Below are 27,289 nucleotides of genomic sequence, written 5' to 3' on the forward strand. Positions count from 1 at the left end.
TACTCAGGCAAGACTTGAAAAGAGGTAGTTTTGGATTTATGCACAACATTTGCCCAAGGATATGACATTCAATAAGCATTTTTACTGTTCAGCTTGAAAATCTCCAAGACACTTGCTATTGTATTTTGTCTAACAGCCAAACACATATATATTAAGTAGATGGAGCAACGCCTAAATCTTGTGTGTGTTCCTCTCTAATAAGGATGGACAGGACTGAGTGTCTCACAGTCAAGTGAATTAGTCTATAGGCTACAGCTGAGTTCAGTTGTGTGTTGCTGCTTCTCATCACCAAGAACTCTGCATCTCTTCCTGCACAGCTTAAATCATCCAGCTTTAAGGAATGGGTAGAAGAAGACCCGATCCCTATCCAGCCTCTAGACTGGGACATGGTGCTCAAAACTGAGACATTGGTTTGGACTGTTTTAGGCTGGGAAATGTCTAGATTCCAGGCCTTCCAATTCCTAGACAAGTGTCTAGCCATTAACCGACTAAATAAAAGGCATCTACAAAAATTTCCTTTTGAAACCACAGCCACGGAAGGCTAGTCAGAGAATGCCTCACACGGTTCCTTTACAGAACAGTTGCAGCTGCCTGTTCTCAGGAATGGATTCTGGACTCCAGGTGAACAGACAGACACTTGCCAACAACTCTGACTCAAGCACAAAAGTACATGGAGACTTCTTGGTGTGAAAAGCCAGAAAAGTGAATCTGACTGAAGCTTAGGTCTTAGGCATTCACGGAGAAGCTGTCACAGAATTAGGCATTTCGTAAAAACAAGAGTGGAGTTCAAAGATATCCTTGCATTTCTTGTCAACTAATTATATAAAACCCCTTGATCAGCGCAAGAACGTCCGGCTTGCGTTCTCAAAGCACTAAACTCTCCCCAGGAGCTGTACTAGGAGTTCAGGTGTTCAGGTCTCAGTTTTTGATTTCACTCCAGGGACTGGGCACCTAACTGATAGGTATCACAGTAGTTAAACTATTGCTGCTCAAGTCTTTTACTATATCTAGCCCACAGGTCTCTTACTTCTTCCTCTTTTTATCTCTGAAAATACCCATTATAAAATGACTTCAAAGTTAGTTCATTTTCAGGTCAATTACTGTAACTTCCCAGTTTTATCTCCCTGCTTCTCCCTGCCTGCACTCCTCTCTGGTTTGTCTAAATTGATATTGGGTCTCTGACCCTTCTAAAATCTCTTCATCATTTTCCTAGTCTGAGTACATATTTTCACCCTCAGGAGACTATCTGTAATCAACCTTATTTTAAACTTTAAGCCATCTACTATGCCTCTTCTCATGTGGAAAGAGCTTGCCAATTAGATACCTTGCCTTTCATGTTTCAAGACCCACATGTCACAGTACATCATTCTCCTCCCTTTTCATTATTTGCACTCCATAGCATGTCTTCCCCAGAATAGCACTTTTGCATTGCACTTGTTTTGTTTAAGTGATACAGAAATTTCTTCATGACAAGGGATGGTCTCTGTCTTCTAAAGTTTTTTCACATGTTTCACTGAGTGTTAGGAGATGTGCAAATTAAGTTCGTAATTTTTTTTTTTAAATGAACAGCATGCCAGAAAGCTTTCTTTTTTTCCTATACATAGCATGTAATATGCGTAACAGAGCTTCATAAATCCTGAAGTATTTCTAGATGTTCAATATATTATCTACTTATGCCAGTATTTTACCAAGAATTTTGGGAACAAATCATTAGGAAATGCTTAAGTCCTGTAATGCTAACAAATGCACCTCTCTTTGCAGGTGTGGGGAGGGGCAACGGAGCAAGAGAAACAAGCAAAATACAAGTGATCTTAATTGGGAGTGTCCCTTCCCCAGACCATGATATAGACATATTTTCAAAGATTTGTTACTAGTAACTGTATATTTTTCAAGCAAAATCTGAAAAATCACTAATTGTTTTCTACTAAATTAAATAGTGTAGCAATGGCAGCATTTCATGATTTCAGGCAGAATTTTTTAAAACAAGTTAAGACTAATATTTGGATTTTGTATCAATTAGAGATTTCAGGTAAGCAATATTTTTGCCTTGGAGATTAGAAGAACTATATCATTTCAGAGAAAAGGGCATAAGCAGAAATAATTGCAAACAATAAAGAGTAAATTAAAGGACAGAGAGTTCTGTTCAAGACACATGGTTTTTCTAAATAATTCAGAGGTCAAATGTACATAGAAATTTTAAACTTGAAAACAAATCGTTCCCTTATGAAGAAATATGATTAAATTAGAACAGACCTACTATCCCATCATCTAATAGGTGTCATTTATTCAAATCACAAACTCCTCTTTGTTTAATTAAAAGCAAAGCAAAGCATAAGGACTGGTAATGAGTTACAGAACCCTTTGAAACTATGCCAGTAGTGTGGTAATGAGATTAAATCGTTCATTTTTAAAGGGATGAGTTCTTTTTATTTACACTCGCTATTTGTTTAAATATGCTCCCAAAAGATGGGGGACAGTACACTGTTTAGATTGAAAAGTAACAAGCCAGTTTTACTGATTTGGAAATAAAGGGGAAAGGTTAGCTGTCTTCATCATTAGGATCCTGAATACAGTGCGCTATCATCACAAACAAAAGTCACTTGTTTCAAGTAGAGGGAACCATGATCAGTGAATTTACTTTCATATGACCTCAGAATTAAAATTTCTATTTAAACTCAACAAAATAACATGAACATTCAAAAAAGGTTTAAAAAGTAAGCATACCAAAGGTCTAGAAAACAGAGATATCTAAGTAAGGCACATTAGGAAAATGACAGGAATTAAATGGAGAGTATATTACCTTGCACCATCTGGCAGTTTTCTATCAAAGGAAGTGCTGCGAGGAATGGCTGTCTGAGCCTGCTGGAGAAGCTGCTGGCACTGCAGTCTGTCAGATGTTCCTAGGATTGGAGAGGCACGAGAGAGAGGCTGCCCAGCGGGAGTCGGCACCCGATGCCAAGTAGTATTCCTTCTGAAAGGGGTTTTATACTCACATGGGGTGCCTTCACTGTCAAGTTTGTATTCCACCATGGGTATACGACAAAGTTCTGAACAACCCCTGCAGAACAAATAAAAAAGCTAATGAATCTCACTGGAGGGGACAGAAAAGAAATCTTGTTTCCTACAGCAGGAGTATATGCACATTTTTCTTCAAGATGCTTAAAGGTGTTCATATAGCATCATACTGCCATTTGAATGCTTCAAAACTATAATGCCATTCAGGAAGGAAACACTTCAAAATAAAGGATTTGCTGTCATGCCATCAAAGGTTTTTGAGCTTTCTCATTGCTCTTCAAAAAGAGAAAATATTAAGCTTATATAAATAAATCTGCATCTTAAATTTTACATAATAAAAACTAATACAAACAAAGCATTCAGAATTCAGGAAACACCATGTCAAGTTCTTGTGTAACACCTCTACTTTGCTCAAATTTCATAAATTATTTCTTAATGTATAAAATTCCACATCAGAAATTATACACGCTTTTTGCATCCCAGCAATCTTAAAAGTGGTATTGAGAATTATCCTTTAGAGTCCCATCCTGTCCCAGCCAAATGACAGAATCATTTGCATCACACATGACACACATTTGCATCACAGTATATACGCTAAATGGCATCTAAGTATTTTTCTATTTATTTGTAAAGGGTACTTCCTAACCTCTCTCTTTCTGGGGACTTCTTTGCCCAGAAGACAAATGGTGAAGGGGAAGGACGAGACAAAACCAAAACTGACTGGCTGACGTCTGCTTGAAGCCTACAGTGTGAGTAATTTCTAACACATTCCCAGAAAGGTAGACTCAGGTGAAAGCAGTGACAATATTCCCCAAAAGATCAGTCTGTTATTTGGGACATTTGCAGACTCAGGCTGGACTTGAATTAAGGACTACTGTCTAAGCAGTTAGTTAACAGAGGTTTCAGGCCCACTTTAAGTCAGCGCTGACTATTATTGCAGACATACTTTATAGTCTCACAAACAGCAAGGTTATTTATCTGTTTCTGACAGGTAGTGTGTACTACATTAACTTCTATGAAAAAAACCACCCTAAGTAATTCTAATACAGCACATTAAGTGTAAGAAAGAAATAGTGAAAGAGTGCTTCTTTGTCTCAACTAAAATTCACTGCTCTGTCCCTTGAACTGAGTCTTAATCAAGCTTTGCTTTTGTTGAAAACTCAACATTCATCATTGCTGACTAAATTCAAAACACCTAGAGAAATTGTAAGAGTGGCTATAATGTGTTTACAATCTTATAATCCTGAAAATGCTTCAGCACAAGTGACTTCACACAAATGTGCAGTTCAATTAAATTGTATAGATTCTTGTATGTTAAATTACTGTGTCCTGAAGCTTCTGAATCAACCCCCAAAAGAACATTTTCATTGTCAGTATTCCAGTAGGCAGATGAAAAAGAAAGTATTATAAAAATGGTAACTACGTTAGTCAAGGTCGTTGAAAGAAGATCTGTGTGCAAAAGTAGCAACTATATTCTGTATTTTCTGTATGTGCCCAGTGTGATCGAGCCAATTGCTTCAGGCTGCTGAATTTTTGTGGCATTGGAATAGGCAAACTGTCAATCTGTAACATTAAACTTTAGTCCCTGCTGGCACTCAAACATACTAAAAAGGTAAAGGAAGTACTTCAGTCAAAATTCACAGGATAAAGCACTGAGAGTGGAGATTAGCAGTCAATGTAGGGCAGAAGATGCTGTGATGAAGACAACCTGAATAAAGGTCACTAGTATACTCCAAAAGAGAGCTGAAAATTCTTGATTTTTCAAGGTTTTTTTTAAAAAAAGAAAAACTAGAAGATCACGCTAAAACTGTACATTAAAAGAACATCAAGGTTGCAAGCTTAAGAACTCAGAAGGCAAGAAGTGTCAAAATTAACGTTACCCACGTAACTTTAATTTGTCCTCTTTCTGTCAGTGGAGTAAAATTCTATGCTTTCTCTTCTGCTTTTTGCAAAGAACTCTCTACCTCATGCCATGCATATAAAGGACAGCATTCATTGAAGAGATGCTATTCAATACATAATTATCATTATCATTTGATGTATGTCAGATTTCAGTTGCATTTTTCTGCACTCATTTCTCATGAGAAATTATTTGATAGCTGCCTACTTTCACTGGGTATAAAACTCATTTCTTCCCCGCTCCTCTTATCACACAGCATCAGAGAATTTCACAAGAATGATTTTCTGGTTTTAGCTTCCCTATGGAGGTAAGAAGACAGGTACAGTCTCCTTCCACATACAGAGAATGAGGGTATGGAGAAATCAATGTTACAGAATTATCACTTAATTTCAGAAGATCAGTTTGATATGTCTATAGACTTATTTTTTCAGACAATACCATGTTTATTCAGACCACTGCTTCAAACTACTTCAGTTCCTTTATTTTTTATTTATTTTTTTTTAAACTGTTTTACGCTTCTGAAAATCATGAAATACACATAGTGAGCTCTTAGAAAAATGAACACAGTGGAAAGGCCAAGTTAAGTAAATTGCATAGAATCACACAAACATTTCTACTGCAGAAGCATAAATAGTATACACTTCTCCAGGGCACTATTCAGCTGCTTATATCCCAGGACCATTCTTCTCTTCTTAAGGCTCCCTGCCTCATTTGCTGTACATCTTCCAAGTTTGCAGTAAATGAGACCAAGGTCTAAGAGACAATAGCCCCGAGCAATACAGCCTTGATTCATTTCCAGAGCAGGTCCATAATGTTAAGTGAACATAGAAGGTTCATAAAGAAAAAATCACATAAGATTGATTATTCAATTAAAGCCTTTCATAAAGCTTTATATACAAAAGGAAAAGAACAAAGAATGCACAGATGACTTAGCAATGTTAATATTACTTTTGTGCACTGTATAATTTCTTGTGTGGTCATCTATACAGTTGGTCATTATTTGATCAGGAAGTTGAACAGCTGTGTATTTCAGTTATTCCTCTGCTGAATTCTTAGTATCACTTCACTCCCTCCCTTGGTACCATAATCCTTAAGCATTAGAAAGAACTGCCCCCTCCGCCATCTTTAATTGTTGGGATATTGATGTTACAGTTTTTTCTTAGTAACTGGAGAAACGTATGTAACATGTAATTGTTATTCTATCCCTCAGTAGATACCCCCCCTAAAGTACTTAAAGTGCAAGAGCAGTCACAGGTTTTGAAACACAAAGTGATTGTTACTACTACTGACTCAGCTTGCTAGCTGGATAACTAAAGCATGATATAAAACCAGCAAACAACAAACTTTCCTAGCAAAGAATAATAACTTCAAATTTTGTACAAGTTTGTATGTGTTTCCTTCACTAAAATGTATGCCTCTAACTGACAAAAGACAAAATAACTCAGGGCATTGTTCCTGCAAACAAAGGTTTACAGAACAACCCTATTACAAACCACTGTAAAAATCTAAAAATGTTACTTTTACATTCAAAAACACATGAAGTTGTTACAAGTAATAGTGCAAGTGGAGTCTCAACATGACCCTTGTAGCTTGCAAAAAAAATAAAATCCATGGTGAAAATGAAACTACTCTATATGGCTTCCCTTGTCATATAGAATTTATTTTTTTAGTTTAAAAGTACAAACCTTTAAAAATGGTAAAGGCTGAACATTTAAATAGAAAAGCAGTGCCTAAAGAACAGATATTGCAGCATACAAAGAAATGTAAAATCATAATTGTAGCTACTTCCTATTGGAAACAAAGGGAATCAGTTACTGCATGCCTGCAATCCAATAAGTTTTTTTTTTTTTTTTGCTTTGGATCAAACTGCAAGTTATCTTGCATGAAAAACAACAGATGAAATTAAATACAATTCCCCATTAATATTTAGTTGAAATGTTAACTAACTTACAGTATCTTAACTTATTCCACTGGATGAAGAATATATATTGGCACTGATATTGAACAAAAGCTTTTAACTCAATTTAAAAACTATATAAAGACAAATCTAGATCTTATGGTCTTACAAAGATATTTTAAAGTTATGTTAAATATGTATAGGATTTAAAACAGCTTTTCCAATTATACTTGATATAATGCTTTTTGAAAAAATGACTCAAAAAGACTCATGTTATTTATGAAGCAAGTGTGACCAAGTCTCAAGTGCACATCTGAAATGAGAGCATTTCCTGTCCTTCACTATAGTTTGCAATTAAGTAAATCAGTCTTCCAACATACAGACACAGACTCCTACTCTCTTCAGTTCAAGATCCATACTATCCTATAAATAATTTTGTTCATAAATTAGTATAGTTACATAGAATATGCCTCAAAGATACAGCTAACAGATGATGACTGTATCTTAAAATGTAAGAGGCCATATAAAAATCTGCAATATTCAAGTGTTACTGCAAGGAACACTGTGGTCTGAAACAACTTTCAAGCACTCTGTAACAATATGTTATTAAATTTTTAAAAATATGCAAACCAAACCTTTCAATATTAATTCAAGATTCCATACATAGGTTTTGTAAAAGGCTCCCTGAAGGAGCTACATTAGACTAACACGCTAGTTAAAAAGGTAAATGTTAATCTCTAGAGAAAAGTTAGAAGCTTTCATGTATTATGATCAAGAGTTTGCCACCCTGATGACTATATGACAGCCTTGTCTTTTCTGTTATATCCCACCACTATCAACTGTTCAGTATGACTTGCATATTTGGATCCCAATGATATTGGGCAACTTTTATGAAAATAGTTTCCAACACCGTAAAATTCTAGAAACGAAAGGATACAAAAAGCATGGCTTGATCTGATAAAGCTATCATATAGACACCAATTTATTCATTTGAAAAAATATATTTTTGGTTAACATTATTATCACATGTTTAAGTGCCTGTAGCATTTGTGGTTCCTGAGAGATGATAAAAACATGGCTTTTAATCTGCAGATTTCATACATCATTATGACTGATTTGTTACCTCAATAACAAAACTGAATTGCTTACAGTTGAACTTTAGTCCAAGGCATCACAGATGGCCACTAAAGGGGGATATGGGCACAGAGACACAGTCACTGTTGTTCACCTTTAATTTTGTATTGTACTGAAAAGGTCTCCCTTACTATCACCGTTTCAATGCAAAACATTCAATCTTGCTCAGTAAAGAGTCATTATCTATATCTAGCAATACAATAAGTAATTGCATTCTTCTAATTCCAACTTTGAGTTTAAAAGTAAATATTTCTGTTACAATGCATGTTTGTTCTTATACTATAGCAGTTTCCAAAAGATGCCAAAACGAGGCTGAGGACCCATCATACAACTGATTAAAGCCACATAACAAAAAATAGATTAATTTCACATAATTGTATGAACTTAATTGAAAAGGAGAACTTAGTAGCTTAGTTCTGCTTAGACCCACTGTGTAGTTTAAGACAAACATTTCCCCTTCCCTGACCCTCTGAAATGTCCCCTGGAGGGGACCATCTACTCCATTGACTCTCCACATCAATTACAGATCAATTCTAAAACTTTGGAGAAGGTTCAAAGGGCTGAGAAAAACTTCGGTCAAAAAAAGTCAAGGAAAACACAAGTTATGACACCAAGGAAACTTATTAACAATAGTCCCTTTGTGCCAACAAAAAAAAAAAAAAAAAGTCATTTCAAAAATAGTAAATCAATTTTACTTTAAAATTGCATAGCATGTTAAATGCACACTATTCCTTACAACAACCTCAGGTGACAAGGTTGCTGCCCACATTATCACTCCTGGTTTTGGGGAGGGTTAACTGTCTGATAGTCCCTTCAGAGAAATATAGAGCTGAAGCAGACAGTCCTTCCTTTACGAAGATCACAGAATGGTTCAAAGTGTCACAGAATGGTTGAAGTGGGAATCTGCACATCATCTGGTCCAACCCCACTGCTCAGATAGGGTCAGCTAGAGCACATTGCCCAGAAACCTGTGCAGACGGCTTTTGAAAATCTCCAAGGATGGAGACTCCACAACCTCTCTGGGCAACCTGTTCCAGTGCTCAGTCACCCTCACAGTAAAGAAGTTTTTCCTCATGTTTAGACAGAATTTCCCGTGTTTCAGTTTGTGCCCATTGCTTCTCTTCGTGTCACTGGGCACCTCTGAAGAGAGTCTGGCTCTGTCTTCTTTACACCCTCCCTTCAGATATTTTATACACATTGATAAGATTCCCCCGAGCCTTCTTTTCTCCAGGCTAAACAGTCCCAGCTCTCTCAGCCTTTCCTCATAAGACAGGTATTTCTGTCCCTTACATCTTAGTGGCCCTTTGCTGGACTCGCTCCAGTAAATCCATGCCTGTCTTGTACTGGGGAGCCCAGAACTGGCCAGAGCACTCCAGATGTGGTCTCATCACTGCTGAGTAGAGGGGAAGGGTTGCCTCCCCCGAGGATCCCTAAAGGACCCGCTAGCAACACGCTTCCTAACACAGCGCAGGATACAGTTGGCCTTCTTTGCTGCAAATGCACACTGCTGGCTCATGTCCATCTTGGTGTCCACCAGGACCCTAGGTCTTTTTCTGCAAAGCTGCTTTCTAGCCTTACTGAAGTTGAGATCAACAACATCCACTGCTCTCCTCTCATCTGTCAAGCCAGGCATCTCATTGCAGAAGGCCATCAGGTTGGTTAAGCATATTTCTTCCCTTTGTGAATCCATGCTGACTACTCCTACTTCCTGCCCTTCATGTGCCTCAAAATGGTTTCCAGGATTAGTTGCACCACTGCCTTCACAGGGATCGAGGAGAGGCTGTCTGACCTGCAGTTCCCTGGATCCTCCTCCTTTCCCTCCTTGAAGATAGGAATGACATTTGCTCTCTTCCAGTCCTCAGGAACTTCTGCTGATCACCATGACCTTTCAAAGATGATTGAGTGGCTTTGCAATGACATCAGCCAGCTCCCTCAGCACTCATGGGTGCATCCAGTCAAGGTGCGTGGACTCGTCCAGTTTAAGTGTTCCCTAACCTGCTCCTCCTCCACCTCCTTGCTTCAGACTTCCCCTCTGGTCTCCTGGGCTTGAGATTCCTCAGGGCCGGTCTTAACCAGTAAAGACTGAGGCAAAGAAGGCATTCAGTACCCCTGCCTTTTTGGTGTCCTTTTTCACCAGGACCCCTGCCCCATTCAGCAGTGGGCCCACATTTCCCCTAGTCTTCCTTTTGCTGTTGATGTACTTACAGAAGCCTTTCCTGTTGTCCTTGACATCCATTGCCATATTAAAATCCAGGTGGGCTTTGGCTTTCCTAGCCCTGTTCCTGCATGCTCAGACAATGTCCCTATATTCCTCCCAGGTTACCTGTCCCTGCTTCCACTTTCTGTACACCTCCTTTTTACTGAGTTTTGCCAGGAGCTCCTTGTTTATCCATGCAGACCTCCTGCTGCCTTTGCTTGATTTCCTGTTTGTTGGGATGGACCATTCTTGAGCCTGGAGGAGGTGGTCCTTGAATATCAACCAGCTTTCTTGGACCCTTGTTCCCTCTAGGGCCCTACACCATGGGATTCTTCCAAGCAGGTCCCTGAACAGGCCAAAGTCAGCTCTCCTGGATACAAGATACCCCCAAGATATGTTCATTGTCTTCCTGATTTTTGTTCTTATTCAGTTTTAAACAGAATCTTTGCATTGGTGAGCTGACAAAAAAGTCGGAGGCCTCCTTAAAGCCTCTGCACCTCCATTGTTGTATGAGAATGACAGGAAAAATAGACAGGACACATGTGCTGGATGAGAACAGCTAGCCAGGAAACAAACAAACAAACAAATGCTACAAGCTGATCGGCTTACTTGTGTGACTGTGAGGCAGTACCAACCCCTGCAGTATGGGTTGACGGAAGCTAGGACAGAAGCAGTGCAAGTCACATTTCAAAATTCCAAAGAATAGGCAGACAAGGCATCACATCAAAAGATAACAATTATAAGGAATAAAGGCTTGAGAATTTATTGGCAAGAAGGAAGAATCTCTGGGAAAACAGAAAGACGAACAGGAAAAACCTTCAAAATCCATTATGACATTGTAAGAGGAAGGACTGTTGGAAGACCCAGGGCTGGGAAAAGCAAAGGTTAGGAAGAAAAAGTTGTATGAGGCTGCAACATAAGAAATGGAAGTGAAAAGTAACAAGGAAGAGAAATAAAGTAGGGGAACAGTACCAAAAATACTTCAAGTCTAAAAGGACTGAGTTTAGAATGGAACCTGATTTTGAAGTAGTCTTTAAGACACTGGAGAGACAAGACTGGGAGGAAGATGACATATCAGGAGGAGACAAAGGGATCATTCCTAAAGAAGTAGTAGCTAAAGATATTTTACATGATTTAATCAATTGAATACAAAATACAAAGGCAACTATAAAGCTTGACTTCATAGATACACCATTTAATTATTTACCAATGTATCTTCTTTGATGAACAGAAACAAATCTGCTGACTTGACTCAACAAGAAAGCTAAATACTAAACTGCATGCACTAAAATATCTTTCTAGGTCAGAAATGGCATTTTTGGAACCCCAGTAGTTTTAAAAATGGAAGGAAAGAATAGGAGGATGTACTGACTGAACCACCAAGCACATCTACAGACCCTTTCTTCATCCCTCCACCAATCAGATTCAGAGAGCAGCTGACTCTTTCAAGCTGTAGATTTCAAGGCTATTGAGAGTCCTTGGAAACATTACACTCTTTACTTCAGTAGGAGGATCTATCATATTCTTCCAAGTAACTCCCTAAAGCAGTAAAAAGGCTCTCAATCTGCATTTTCTGCCTTCTTTATTTGAGAGAGCAGAAAGACATCAAGACATGACTATGATGACATCAGCAAATTTCAGCAATTACACATACCACAATAATCACCTTGATAGACTAATCTCAAGATCAATTTAATGAAATACAGTTCTGGAGGTGCATTGAATTTTGCTACGCAGAACTTTCATCCATTCCTCTTTCACAAAAGATAAATGACAGATCAACCATAGTTCTGATGTAGAAAGATAGAAATTCCTCAAACACGATCTAAATAGTTAAGATTTTACTTCAACTAATGGACCAAATGAGCAATGTGAAGCCCAAGAGCTTCTGAGACCTGGCATCTAGTATCCAAATTGTCAGAATGAATAGTCTGAACTCAATGGATAGTCTCTGTATAGTCCTTGTAAGCCATGTTCCGGATACCAGGGTCCATCTATATGAATACTCCAAGTGTGCTTCAAGGCTCACAGTGCAGTGCCTGTCAGCTACAATTCCATTTAGATTGCTCAGAATCATGAGTGCAGGTAAATGAGATGGCTGATAAAAAATTTGTCCACAAGTCTTTTCTCTGCACATCCCTATAGATGATGTCAAATTAAAGGTGTTTTAAATATCTTTCTCCACTTCAGCAGAATATGTACATGCTGCATAGTAAAAGCTTTCCCAATGATACCCAGAACTGCTTGACAACTGAAAGAATGTTTGTTTGCAGGAGTCAGTAGGGAAATTTCAATAATGCTGTGAAGAAGAGGCACCACTTCAAGCGGGACAGGGAAAAGATTCAAAAGGATGTTTCTTAAGTTATCATCTGGTGCACAGAATTTATCTCACTGATCTACATTATTTCCATACAGCAGCTACAGATGACACAATCCAAAGGGGGGGGGGGGAGAATCAGTGGTAAGATTCTTGAGAGCGGTAATACTGAATGGACTCTGGCAATATTAAAAGGGGTAGAGACTCACTGTATCACAAAAACATCTTATTTATCCTCTAAACATTTGGTCTGCCTTGTGATTTTGTAGAAAATACCCTAAAGTCTGCTAATATAAATCAATAAATGAGTCACAGGCACCACAAAATTTCAAAATCAGTATTAAAAGCTGGCCTATTTTGGAAAGAAACATGAATAACATACAGTGCTATCTAAAGAATTTTTCAATTATCATGGAGGAAATTATGCTCAAAAGATTGAAGACAATTAACTCTTCAAGACAATGCATAATGACTGAAATATAAGCGCTAAATTTAAGGAGAAGAAAAAAAAAATCAATGCATGTAATCTTTTCTAAAGAGTCCTGGTAAACCACTTAAAGAACAGTAGTTGCTAATCGAGTTCCATGAGCAGAGCAGAGGGAAACATTGCATATTAACTGAATACAGTAATCAGCTCAGTAGGCTGCCGAAGATGGAAACACTCCTCTCTCAGAACAGGTATTTCCACCAAAAAATAGACTACTCTACTGCCACAAAAAAATAACATGAGCAGGGACCTGTGTGAACTTTTATAATGCACAAAATTCTTATGGGATTCCCAACAGATTTCTGTTTGATAAGCAAAATTAAAAAAACAAAAATATAGTTGTTTACCTAAGCACAAATAAATGTCGATTTTCCAATTATAGGTCCAAACCTATTGTCACATATTTAAAAAGTAATAGGGAAGATGTGATTATTTAAAATGGGACTATGAAAACATGATGAAGCACACAGTTTTCAAAGCTTTTCAAAAGGATTTAGCAATGTAAATTCCTCTGTTATGAATGTTATTTCACAACTTTGCCATAACTCACTCTGAAAATTTATGACAGAAGACTTTCTCCATTGATGCAAGCCAGCTGTATCTCTTATTAATCACACATAAATATATCAACATAGTGAATCTTCATAGGGAACAAGAAAAGATCTCTTATTCGAATGAATATGAATTTTGAAGAAACAAAATCAAATTTCTTGAGGTTTTTAGAATTTTATTCCATACTCTCAAGTACAAGATCCTATCTGTAACGCGCTAACTGCAATTGCCCTATCTCCTGATGTTAAACACAGCTTGTTTTATCAATACAGAGTAAATGGTTACAATTTGTAAGTTTGACTTATTCGTATGATGGAGCAAACTATTTGTGCATACAATTGTTCTTTGTCACTGTGGTTACTGTTACTTTAAGAAAAGTGAAGAAAAACTTTATTAAGTAAAATCAAACTACAGATGTGATTCGATGACAGTTTCTTTTTAATATCCTTTTGATACTTGTATCAAAATTTAAGTAAGGATCATTTACTTATAATAATCATTTCACTAATGTTTTTTTGCTGAAGTAGTCCCTTAGAAGTAAAAGCACAGTTCTAAAAGAATTAACATAAATCATTTCCCTTTAAGAAAGTTTGTTTAAACACATACAATTTTTGCCTTACAAGATAACATGCATACAAACATAACAGCATGTTACATGAGTTGAAATTCTGCTCTCAGTATGAACAAAATGTAAATGACTCATTCAATTTGCATTGTTATACCTCCTAAAATTTATTTTTTTCAAGAAACTTGCCAGATACATGAAGGACAGAGAAAGGGGAACTAGAAGTCACTCCAAATTGGCAAATGGTCTACCAGTAGAGATGAAACTCCCTGTTTGATACAGCTAGACCCCGTGATATTCTTTCCATACTGATAGCAAAGCGGGAAACCTTTAAACCAACTAAAACGGGATGTTACTTAAATAAGCAGTAGAAGACTGTTTTAACTTGAGTTGCTAAGGCTTATGTTGCAAATTATCGAGGAAAATTGCTTAGTCAATATTACCAAATAGCCATTAGGGTTGCCCAAAACAGATCAGCTATATTTATTGCATAGAATAAATCATACACACACACACACACAGAGATTTCCTCTCTGTTCCTTTCTGTTGAAAGGACAAAAATAAAAGTATATTAAATATTATTTCTTAAGAAAACACAGAGAGAGATGTGCAGTCTCCATTCTTGGACATTTTGAAGCCCTGACTGGATAAAGCCCTGAATAACCTGGTCTGACCTCATAGCTGACTCTGCTTTGAGCAGGAGGTTGAACTGGATAATCCCGTTAGACCCCTTCCAACCTTAACTATCCTATGATTCTATGAACCAAAAAAAGTTTTCAGTGAGGTGAAGATCAAATTGGTTGCAATCTCTGCAAAAATATCACACATTCTGACCCAGACATATCACTAATGCATGCTAAAAGATGTTTTATATAATGTTAGGTGCATATATACCAAGATACAATCAAAAACTTTTCTGCTGACCCAGAATCAAGGAAACAAAATAACAAGTTTCAAAATGCCAAAAGCATGTGGTTCTCCTGAGTTGTTTAAATCATGTTGAATAATAGAAGGAAAGAAGAAAAAGAATCTGGAACTCCAATTTACATGTCTCCATAGAGAGAATCAGAGCTTTCCTGGTAGTTTTGTTTTTTTCTTGACTGCAATAATAGTACACATAATCAACAACATAATCAATTACATAACATAATCAGAGGCCATAAATGCCTCTGCTAAGAGTATCATCCATAATCAAGTGTAAGGAAGACTCAAGGATTTTTTGTTTGGATCTGAAATATGATAAGCATCAGACAATTGTTTTCGACTTTGTACCTTTTTAGCTTTTAGTTGTTTATTAGAATCAGATTATTTCTGGGTGTAGAAGAGCATATGTTATATACATTCACTAAAATTTCCTGAAAGGCTAAATACAAATCAAAATAGAAAAATATTGCAAGTACAGTAAAGGTTCAGCTCCCCAAGGATTATATACTTATTCTATATAATACTTATTCTTACTCTCTTAAGTACAAAGAATTTAAGAGAACATCTTAAAATGCAAATTGCATGTACCAGCAAAGGCCAACTTCACACATCCTTTTCTTTAAAAATCATAATGAGGAAAATGAAGCTAAAAAGGATTTATAAAAAGGGACAGTTAGAAAACAATTTCTTGGTTTTTTTTAAAAAAAATAGTCTTTGTGTTTTCTTGATGCAGAATGAAACCATCATGTCTAGGTTATTTAGAGACAAGACAAGACAAACACTTTCTATAGCCTGATGACAGACACATTAAAGCTGGAGAAAGAGGAAAGCCCATTCCATATGCCTAAACACTGTTGTTTGCTGGTGCTGCTGCTCTGCCAAAGGCAGAAGGAGTGGTGGAAAAGTTCACAGTGAGGGGGACAGCCAAAAGATCTTACTGTGACATCGACCCCTTTATTAGGGCTTGCACTTAAAATGCAACAGCTCAAGGTTAAAATCTCTAGTGCCAATCAGAGTTCTAAGAGGATTCTTTTTCGCCAAGAGTCTCCCTACATCGGGCTACACATGCCCTGAATCTAATAATGCTATAACAAACACAGTAAGTCTGACAGGAAAGAAAGCTAAGCACTTTCTACCAGCTTTATTTATGCTGTGTTTGGTACAGAGAATTTACTTTTGCAAGTGATATGGCTTCACATAAATAACATTATATTTTCTTTCTATTGGTTCTTTCAGTTATCTCTAAAAAAATATTCTAGAGCTTTCAAATTACAATTTTCAGGTATTTTCAGCCTTCTCAGGTTAATAGCAGTGGTTGTAATTCAAAGATTTGGTACATCAAACTCTACTTGTACAACCAAAGTTTAAAGCTTCAGGTTTTTCTGCTTTAACCTGCCTCAAATGTTGTCAGTCTGGCAGTATGATGCCAGTGATTTTAGACTGCAAGTTCCTTCTAGCCTGGAATGCTTATCTTAAGAAACTATTCTACCTGCTCTCAAGTCCAGGGATCAAAGAATGGCCTACAAACAATCCAGCTTATGGCAAACTCCCTTGAAAGATCTGGACTCTTCCACTAATTAAACCCTCCCACTTCCTAAAAACATTCAACAAAACAAAAACAGACAAACAAAAAAACCCCTAGAACAAGATTGTTTAATAAGATCACAATCATTCAAGAGGAACAAGCTTCAGAACTGGAAAATGCAGAATGCCATTACACTTATTTTAATTGTAAAAAAGAGTTTGTAAAGTTCAAGAGAATAAAACAGCCTCAAAGAAATGCAGTAGTACTTAAGAATAGCCTGCAGGAAGTTTCAATTATAATTTACAAATATTTAAGTTTTCAAAATTACCTGCAGCAGCAGAAGAACATCCAAAAATCTTTTTGAACAGTTACTTGCTCAAACAAACAGGTGAGAACTACCACTGCCACATCTCTGACAGTGACTGTGCTTGAGCTTTTGTTTCTTGTCCATCACTAGAAAATTCATTTTTAGTTTTGTTATTTTTTTTTTAACTTTCTGGAAACTGTTTCTTAAGAACATTTTCAGCATACAATGGAAGTTGAACTAAAACAGACACACAAGCTTCCATGCAATAAGTAAGACTCTAATGGAATGCCCCATCTCTGCAGTTTAAAATGGATTTTAGAACTACATGAATTCCTTGATTATATTTGACTGATTAAAGCATATAGTATCTTTGAGCATTACTGTGACAATACCAGTGAAAGAAAATTAGAACTAATTCCATTAATTTCCTGTTAAGATACGTATAATTCCAGCTTACACTCTACGATACAAGGTAAGAATGACAACAACAGAAGAACAAGTCAAAAACTCCAAAGGGAAAGACTTAACATAGAAACAAATATGACACAAGGATATTTATTCAGATCCAAACACACTGACCAGCATGTTTGATCTAATACTGCACTGTAATTGAAAGAATTAATGTTTTAAAAAAGCAATTTCTTCTTTCTATTTAAATATCAGCCTAGTGCCATACAAATAGTTATGATTTCTCAGTTTGTGTGTGATTATTTAATTGCTGGAGCAAACTGACAACAGTAGGAGCTTTGTTCATTAATTTTACAGAATAACAAATGAAAGGCCTTATCCCATGATTGCTTTTGCATATACTGCTATCAAGACTGAACATAGAAGGATCTGTGTTAAGATAGTAATGAAACACATTTATTGAGCAAATTTTTCTCTGATATATTGCATAAAGTAATTTCCTAATCACTCTGCAACATTAATTTGTCTTCAATATTTCAAGTAATTTATTTTTGCGATGAAATAAATTAATACCATGTAGTTAGCAACATAAAATAAATTCATTGTTAATAGTTCTTTGCTAATATTCTTAGTGTATGTACACTTACATATATATATATCTTTTCATATAAAGAGGTAAAGGACTGAGGATTATATTGTGGGTAAGCTATCATAAAAAAATCAAGTTAAGAACTTGATTAAACATCTCCACTTCAGCTGATATTTTTCCAAGGGACTGAGACTGTTTTGGAAACACCCTTGAATACTTGAAAATCATTTTCACTTGAAGGGTGTAATTCCCAAGACACTCCATGGCACTCATATCCAATCTGTGTAAACTCACTTCAGAATTTGATCCCAGCAAGGAACCAAAGCTAATAAGCAGCCCAAAGAGAAAGTCCATGCTGTTCTGTATTCCTAAAACTCAACAGAGCTGAGCAGCAACTACTGCTCTTTCAAGCAATGGAAACCTACTTATTACCTCAGTAATTAGAAGATAGGCATTAATAAAACAATAAATGGTGTATTCCATGAAACGTACATTTTGAGGGGGCTAGAACTACATTTATGTCCTTATAAATGAGTGCCAATTTTTAATTCAGCTGATTCTTGTAAAAACAAAAACACTGATGTAAATCAATATCTACTCACTGATGACAAAAAGATAAGCTTAAGCTAGTGTCTGAACTTGAAATCCCATATTTTGGCATTTGAAGTAATTATGCATGAACAGAAAATTTATAATAATCACCAATATTTACCCTGAGGAATAAGACTGAAACACAGAGAAAAGAAAATTCCCACTCTCAGACCATATGCTCAGTAGAACGAGTTAAACTTTCAAGGTGCTTACTTCAGCCCTCAAATCCACTCTTCTACACCTGCCAGATAGAATGAAGTATCATATCTTAGAAGCAAAGCTCTAAAGCCACCTGTGAATGAAAGCAAGAATTCTTGGAACATAGATGTGAAGCTTTCTCCTACTTCCATACCATTCTTCTTCTACACATGTGCAGGTGGTATGGATCAAGGATTTCACTATACCCCAAACTTTGAAGGAAATATGTCTGTTTTGAGTATTATTTGGTAGTTATTAGAGCTACTTGACAGTGGAAAAAGTTCTCTCCTGATGAGCAGGCACACCTGCCTTAACTGGAATAGGTTGCCCAGAGAGGTTGCGGAGTCTCCATCCTTGGAGATATTCAGAAGCCATCTGGATAGGGTCCTGGGCAACCTGCTCTAGCTGACCCAGCTTGAACAGGAGGATTGGACTAGATAATCTGCAGAGGTCCCTTCCCACCTCAACCATTCTGTGACTCTGTGAACACTACTAACGTTGATGAATATACAAGTAGAAGAAAAGCTGAATTAACTTTTCAGGAGGAAAGAATCACCTGCAAAAGGTTTTCACAGCTACTTTAAGGGACAAAGTGACCAATAGTTAAAACAGGCTGGTTCAATGTTGAAGCTTTCATTTATAAAAAGAGAACATATCATTTCAAATGCTTTTGATAAATGTTAATGAATTCAATTTGTGAGCAATGTAGTGAACATTAAAAATTCAATAAAACAAAAATCCAAGAGACTAAACATAAACAAAGGTGGAAAAAATAAGCTGACCTGGAACTCATACACAGCCATTTTATTAAAGCAACTCATGCCTACTTAACCAAAAAGTTCCATTTTTAAAAACAAGCAGGCTATTTCACTATGACCTTTGATTATTTTTATTTAGATTTTCCAGTTTTCTCTTAATAGCTTGGAGAGTCACTAAACTTCTACTAATTTTCATTCATGATAAAATGGAGAAAAAGGAAGGAGAGAAAGACATTTTAAAACACCTTATTAAAAAAAAAAAAGCTTCTTGATCATGATACCACGCCAGTATTTTTCTGGAGGTACCCAATAAAGCAATGTACCATCATTTCAAGAATTCAGAGGACCTACTCCTTAAGTTTTCTGCTTGTTTGTTTTTTTACAAGCAATAGAAGCAACTTAATTTTGCTATTAACTTTAACATTTAAACTGTGATAAAAACAAAAACCAGTCAGTTTTGACCTCCATTTATATTAGCAGTGAGACCCAGAAGAGACTAAAGCCTAGAAGAGACCACATCTGGAGTACTAAGAGTACTAGAATACTGGAGTATTTTGAGATCACATCGGCAGTGCCATGGCCAGTTCTAGGTTCCCCAGTACAAGATAGACATGGATGTACTGGAGCAAGTACAGGATAAAGACCACTAAGATGATTAAGGGACTGGAGCACCTGTCATATGAGGAGAAGCCAGCTGGGAGAGCTGGGACTGTTTAGTCTGGAGAAAAGAAGGCTCAGATGGGATCTTATCAACGTGTATAAATACCTGATGGGAGGGTAGAAAGAAGACAGAGCCAGACTCTTCTCAGTGATAGGTATCCAGTGAAAGGACAAGAGGAAGTGGGCACAAATTGAAATACAGGAAATTCCATTAAAACATTAAATTTTTTTGTTTTTGTTTTTTTTAACTTTAAGGATGATTGAACACTGGAACACGTTGCCCAGAGAGGTTGTGGAGTCTCCATCCTTGGAAATATTCAAAACCCAACTGGACACAGATCTGACCAACCTTCTACAGTTAACCCTGCTTTGAGCGAGGCCATTGGATTAGACCATCTCCAGAGGTTCCTTCCAACCTCAGCCACTCTGTGACTCCATGATTCTAAAAGACAAGACATAGCAGATGACTAAGACAAGCAATTGAGTTGGGGACAGCAGGATGGATTTGCACAGGTTTTAGTAAGTAAGTAGCTGTAATTACAGTTCAAGAGACTACCCTCTTTCTTCAAACCTCTGGTAACTTGTTCCTTTCTGCCTTCTCCTCTCTCTGCCTCCCATTAATATATTTTATACAAACAGTATCATAGGTGGTGCTTGTCATCTGAAACTATCGGTCTCATCACTTGATATGTATACTGCTTTCTGTCTGCTCCATTCAGACTGTAAACATTGAAGAAAGACAAGCTCAAAACTTTCTGGATATCAGATCCTTTTCAAATTGGGTAAAAAACCCACAACACTAGTCATACTCGGTGGGGGGTAACAGATGAGGGGCTTTTTGTTTCACTGAGAAGCTGATATTTGATAGAAAGAGGCATTAATGAAGATTTTGTTGTCATATTAGAGAGATGAAGCTAGAAGGAATTGTTTTTCACATTTTAGAACAGAATATATTTTAAAAAATAATATATACCCATGTCTTAATAATTAGTTACACAGTTTTAGAAAAAACAAAAATTTTATAAACAAGAACAGCTTTGCAGATGATTTTTCCCAGTTCAGTGTCACTCACTTAAAATTCTTCCTACACATAGACTGAGTGCCATGTATCTTATACTGATTTGGGATTTTAACATTTTATTTCTAAAAATGTGTCAAAGAAGATATAAACAGTTCATACAGTATGTATTTTTCTATCAGAGACTATAAAATACACGTTGTACCTTTAATATAATAGGATTAGCTCATTAGGCTCATATACTGTAAACAGCTTGGAGATGTATACTAAACAAGCCAGCGAAAATTCATACCCAGAAGCAGATGGTGAGAAAAGCAAAGCTAAGCAAAGAGAGGCTTAATTGCAAATTCTATCCAACTAAGCAAAATGGTAGTATTCTATAATCACAGACATTTTCTGCAAAAAGGAACCCAATGCTTCAACATGCAGGTTGAGGCAGGGAAGGGCACTGCTGTGTCATTCATCAGGCCAATGACTACTTGGAGAATTGCCACCAATTAAATGGAAACACACCAGTATTCATGTATAGCTGGCACTAACTTCATAGTGCTGCATGCTATGTAAAGTTTTATGGCTTGTTGTCTTGCCAAGAGCAACACAGTAATGCTTTTTCTGTTAAATTAAAAATCAACAAGAGATTTAAAAGAGGCCTTCTAAAAGAAGACAAGTAAGTAATTCAATTTACTCTGGTACAGTTCTCATACAGAATGAACCAAATTAACAACGCCTAGATAAAGTATGAGAAATAAGGTCAGATTGTTACAAAGTTTTAAATGTTACTGCCTCTTTATCTACCACAATAATATTCAAAATGGAAAGAACAAAAAATAACCTTTTGGTCACCATAAAAAATAAAGGAACACTGACAGAAGAATATCGCATTTCATCCCTGAAAACAATAGTACAGTCATTATAATCATCTTTATTACACTGTTTTCCTGAGTGCGTGCGCTCATTTATTTCATGTTGCAGCAAGATTTCTTAGCTTTAACTGATGATTTCATTGATGTGATTCAACATTTAATATGAATAAATCAACTATGTATAGAAAATGAGGAGGACTATAAGGCTTGATACCATAGATAATCTGAACCCAATGTATCACTAGTTGCTTTGTTAAAATTTCAATATAAGAAATAAAAAAGTTCAATTTCAATAGTTAGGAGTCAAAGAAACTTGAAAGAAAGAAAACATATATTTTTCAGACAAGGATTCCCAATTTTCAAAATTAGTATTAAGAGATAATAAAATAAAAATCCTGTGGCAGAAAAGTCATCACATCAGGTTTTGTAACAGTTCAGGCTCACTTCTTACCCTTTCAAGCTGTATAAAACTAAGTTTCTCACTAAATTTCTTAGAGGATCCCATTTTATTTTCTATTTCAAGGCCATATGGGTTTTGAGGAAAAAAATCGCTTTAAGAGTCAAAATACTATTATCGCCAAATACAAGACACAATATTCATCTCCTGAGTGCCTCTAATAAAAAAGCCACAGGCAAAGCAGCAGCAAAAGAAAAAAAAATATGAAAATGTCACATTAAGGGCTGTTACTACTTACCTTCTAGGTGCTCCATCCTCGTGTGGCTGAATAATTACCACCTTTACTGTGACCGACGTGCGTAACAGGTCAATCATTTGTTCATGAGTCAAAGTCGCCACAGCCACTTTACAGATCTCAACCAGGCGGCTCCCTTGCCTTAAGCCTGCCTTCCATGCAAAACCAAAGGGCTCCACATCCGCCACTATCCCTTCAAAGTTCACGTGGAATCCAAGCTGGCCCAAGCCATTCCTCCGAAGGGTCATTTCTGTGGTTTCACATCCTCTGGTCACTGTCTAAACAAGTATCAGATTGGCAGGCTATTGTCAGGACACTCATTTCTTTGGACACATAAACAGATCTATTTTCCAATACTATAAAGTCATGTATGGCTTGACATTAACTATCCACAGTATACCAATGCTAACAATTATTTTGACATCTGTGGTTGAATAAAGTTTTCTGCATAGAACAAAATGAACAAAGCACTTTGCAGTCCTAAAATCTGACATCCCTGGAGCAACCAGCTGTCCTGTGTCAAATTCCTCCCCCTTCCCCCACCTCAACACAAGACCATTTTTATCTTATTGAAATCTTAACAGCTGCTTCAGTCTCCAAACACAAAGCAAAATGCAGGCCTGTCAGTTACTCCATTCTTGCTGGCTGACTGACTGCAGGTGTGCAGGCATGTTTTCTTCAGTATTTAACAATATTAAACTTGATAAGATAAGCAACACTGAATGAAAAGCTTCAGTTCTAGCAGCTTTTCTTCCTCCAGCCCTTAGCAACAAAGATCATATTGATTTATTTTGCCTTGCAATCAGATTCCTAACTAGTACCATCTCCAGATATAGACATCATTAAAATGGGATAAGATTGCTCACACCACTGGGAAATTTAGAACAAGAAAACTGAGATTTTTCATATTCAATTAGAAGTAATTCTGTCCTTATATAGAGTAATCAAGAACCTTCAAATTCAGATTTTGCTAAGCAGGTTTATTTTTATGTACTATCTAACAAATCCTCAGCAGTTTTGTCCAGTAAACCATAATCATAAAACAGTGTGTATGCTGGGATACTGCACCAGCCTTTCACCTCTCAGAAGACCAAATTCTAGTTCACATTACAAGCTAAGTTTGAGTCACACTAACGTTCCCTTCAGTCAATGTCACAAAACCAGTACCTATTTTAGCTCCACTGTTACACTTAAAACTAAAACTTAGCAATCACATTATCAAAAAACTTTGTTCATAATGCATATCATTCAAAGATCTCCAAGTGCTTTACAACACTCCTGCAAGGCAAATATCTGCCCTTTAAAGATCCATCTGTTAATGATACAGGTCAAGTGATCTTCTTAAGTTTACACTGCATTAAGAACAGTTCTGCAGCACACCTTATTCCACACTTATTCATGCTGCTTACAGTTGCTTTTAGCATGCATTACAAAGGTACACACATTATCCAACTTTAGGCATCTAATTTAAGGTGTTTAAGTTAGGAGGCTAGTGTCCCTGTTTCGTCAGCTGTATAGGATAGGTCTTTCCCAAGGCTGTTTTAGAGCTTGAGCTTAATGCAGGAGCCTGTTTTTAGAAGAGTCTTTCTCCTTCTCCATTGACTTTGTGAGCAGGCATCTGGGGAGACTAGCTCCCTAGCTTACTGCGTGCTTCCCACAAGGGCGTTATCCAGCCTACCTCAGGGGTGCACAGCATCAGCAACTGTTGTGAAAGCGTGTCCCCACCACCACCAAGGGAAATTAGCATACAGGAAGTATTAAGCTGCAAATTCCCGTTGCAGTTTCCTTTGTACACTTCCTGTTTGAACAAGCCTTCGTTGTCCAAGTCTGTTTTAGTGTCAGGGACAGGAGGTCTAATTTCTACTCCCTTCCCAAACCCAGTGGCTGACTGGAAAAGCTTTGGAGTGTTTACATAACTTATGCCTGTAACCTGGCCTGCAGAAAGTCACTGTTACTTTATAAGTAACAGCACTAAGGCCGTAAGGTACAGTCTTAGTAAGTTTTAAAGCACTACCACTATTGCCTTTACAGAATATTTTCCATATGGTATCTGTCATCCAGCAGAAAAAATGAGAAACTATACACATGAGAATAAAGTGCCACAGGACAATAAGTTACTGTATGTTTGCTGATCTGAGGGAGCTGATCCATGCTCGTGCTGTTAACCTGCAGTAAACTCAAGGCAATGAAATCCAGTTACTCCTCATTTACTGTGGGCTAATCTTCATGGAGTTCTGAAGTACTTAGACAATTTGCAAGGGCCTGATACTCTGAGAATCACTGCTTGGCAAATTCAGGCTACTTAAACTGTAGCAAGCTGAGTTCCTAAAGCCTCCAGTTATTTTTGAAAATATGGGCTTCAAAGTTGAAATGTGAAAGCCATGATTGAGATGTCCAAAATATATTCTGTAGTTTTTGTTTACAAATAGTGTTCTGGGTCTTTCTTTTTAAAATCAGCAGTGATTTCCTTTGTCATCATTCAGCTCTAAGTTACCAGTTTCTTTTAGAAGCTTTCCATCTTAAACACAACTTTCACTAACATTTAGTAAGTGCAATATATATTAATGCCACATCAAAAAGTTTCCTTAAATTTTTATAAAGATAATCTGATGTTTCTAACATAATTGTGCATATAGGATTAGAGTTATTCAAAAGCTGAAAGCTTTAAGCTTTAACTCTTTTTTTCCAGCTCTGACCTGTATCAGTCTTGGCTAATTTTCAACAGACTGTTTCAAAATTATAAACTAGAAAAGTAAAAAGTTAAAATTTTCAGGTCTTCAAAAGTTTCCCTACACTTCTGTCACAAGTTTCTAAAATATATACAATATTTAGTCATGCAGTGAAATGGAGAGTCAGGAGTCCAGCTGAGAGATGGAATTTTATCTTTACCAAAGTACACAGAAATTCTTCTTCTGAGGCAGACACCTCTTTGTTGTTATGTCACGATTATAAGTTATTGCCAAGGATAAATACGCTAGCCAAAACATACAGATTTCCCCAACTTAGAGCTTTCAGAACTCCTTCAAGTTAGTTAAATATTCAAAAGTTAAAAGAGAAGGAAGATAAACATTCCTGCCATAGATTCAGCTCGTTCCAAAGCAAAGTAAAAAGGATTCCAGGAGACCTCAAGTCCTCCAAAGGTACAACCCCTAAAAGGTGACATTGTAAGTTACGTAGTAATATCACATGAAACATAGTGCTGCTCCACTTCAAAATAGTTCTTTTTGTTTATTTGGTTATTTTTCTGAACATGTGGTTGTGCACGATCTAAGAGATGGCTTCTCTGCAAGCCCTTAATACAGATGAACTTAAAATTGATAAAGGTACTTTAAATCCCTTAAAGAAAATGAGAATTTTTTTTAGTGTACAGGCTTCTAATGAACTGTTGTCTGCTCTAAGATTGATGTCCAAAGATCCATTCAGAGTTTTTATTTAATCTTAAATCACTCTTAAATCCTAATGCTCAGATCCACTACTTTTTCTGTCTTCAAACAGAGCCAGCCTAGTTTGTCTACACTTTGCTTTTCCTTTCCTCTCTCCATTCTATATCACTAGATATTCTCCCTCACAAATGCAGATTTGACTCTAGCTTGACAAACCCCAGCTGTTTTTTTCTACTCCTGAACTGATTCTTTTGGTCCAAAACAAAATTACAATCTGCTCCTCTGCAGTTTTTCACATCTTTTCTTAATCTGGATATTCAGAAAGTCTTCCCTATTCATCAGCACAATTTAAAGCCAGAGAATAAAATGTAGTTATCTCCTCCAAAATCTCATTTAGTAACTACAATATTTTATTCTCTTTTTTTATTCTCTTTATATTCTTCTTTAAGAAATTATCTTATTAGTGGCTGGAAAGGGTTAACCTTCTGGTCACTGAAGTTTGATAATTACATCACAGTTTGAGCTTTCATCTTTAGCCTCTGCTGGCACACATGTTTGTTGATCTTAGCTGTGTTCTGAGCCAGTTAAAAGGGTTTTAAAGTATACATCTGCAGTGTTGAATTAGAGTTTTATATAATTTTTAGTGTTTGTAAAGGTCACCGCTGAGCTTCTGTGTCTAAATGTATGTAAGGACTGTTTAGAAAGTATTCAACATCATAAAATGACTAAATATTAATATTCAGCTTTCAAAAGAGAGAAGGAAAAGCAGAGGAAAAGGAGAAAAACATGAGCTAAGAAAAGAGGGGAAGAACAATGTTTTTAAACAAGTATGACAGCTAATCTGTTTAAGCAATGTGAAAGTTGGATTTCTAGGAATGAAAGAGGAGATGGTCAGGGTTCATGAGAATAAATACTTGAAGTTAATATTCTTGGAAACTTAGCAATAACTGATGCTATATTTTTGAGGCTTAAAGCCAATTTGAAATTATTTAGGCCAAAATCTGATCATGAAAAGAGGAAGTATTTGAGCAAATTAAACAATACTGTACTGTAACAGATGGTTACTTCTGAATAAAGTAGGAGACCATTCAAATCAAAGGGTGAATCTGCAATAACAGTTGTCTCAAAGTTACCATTTTTATAGATAACCACTTTGTTTGATGTTTCTAACAGCTGAATTATAAAGATCTATCCTCAGCAATTTAAACATTTTAAATAATTTTAATATTTAAATAATTTTACATATTTTGTGACAGAAGAAGTGATAAACAGCAAAATAAATTGTCATCACTGATGACAGCAGAAGTTT

General features: G+C 36.5%; 1 protein-coding gene across 5 annotated transcripts in view; it reads right to left on the minus strand.

The window, feature by feature from the left end:
• Positions 1 to 27,289, minus strand: part of SIPA1L2 (signal induced proliferation associated 1 like 2) — a 182,978-nt gene that overhangs the window by 54,238 nt on the left and 101,451 nt on the right. For all 5 annotated transcript variants that reach the window (XM_067293459.1, XM_067293458.1, XM_067293455.1 and 2 more), the window contains 2 exons: positions 22,601 to 22,875; positions 2,801 to 3,058 (listed from right to left, as the gene is read on the minus strand). In XM_067293459.1, coding sequence (XP_067149560.1) covers positions 2,801 to 3,058; positions 22,601 to 22,875 — 533 coding nt within the window. The remainder of the gene's footprint in view (positions 1 to 2,800; positions 3,059 to 22,600; positions 22,876 to 27,289) is intronic.

Source organism: Apteryx mantelli, chromosome 3 (genome assembly GCF_036417845.1).
Source record: "Apteryx mantelli isolate bAptMan1 chromosome 3, bAptMan1.hap1, whole genome shotgun sequence".
Lineage (NCBI taxonomy): Eukaryota > Metazoa > Chordata > Aves > Apterygiformes > Apterygidae > Apteryx > Apteryx mantelli.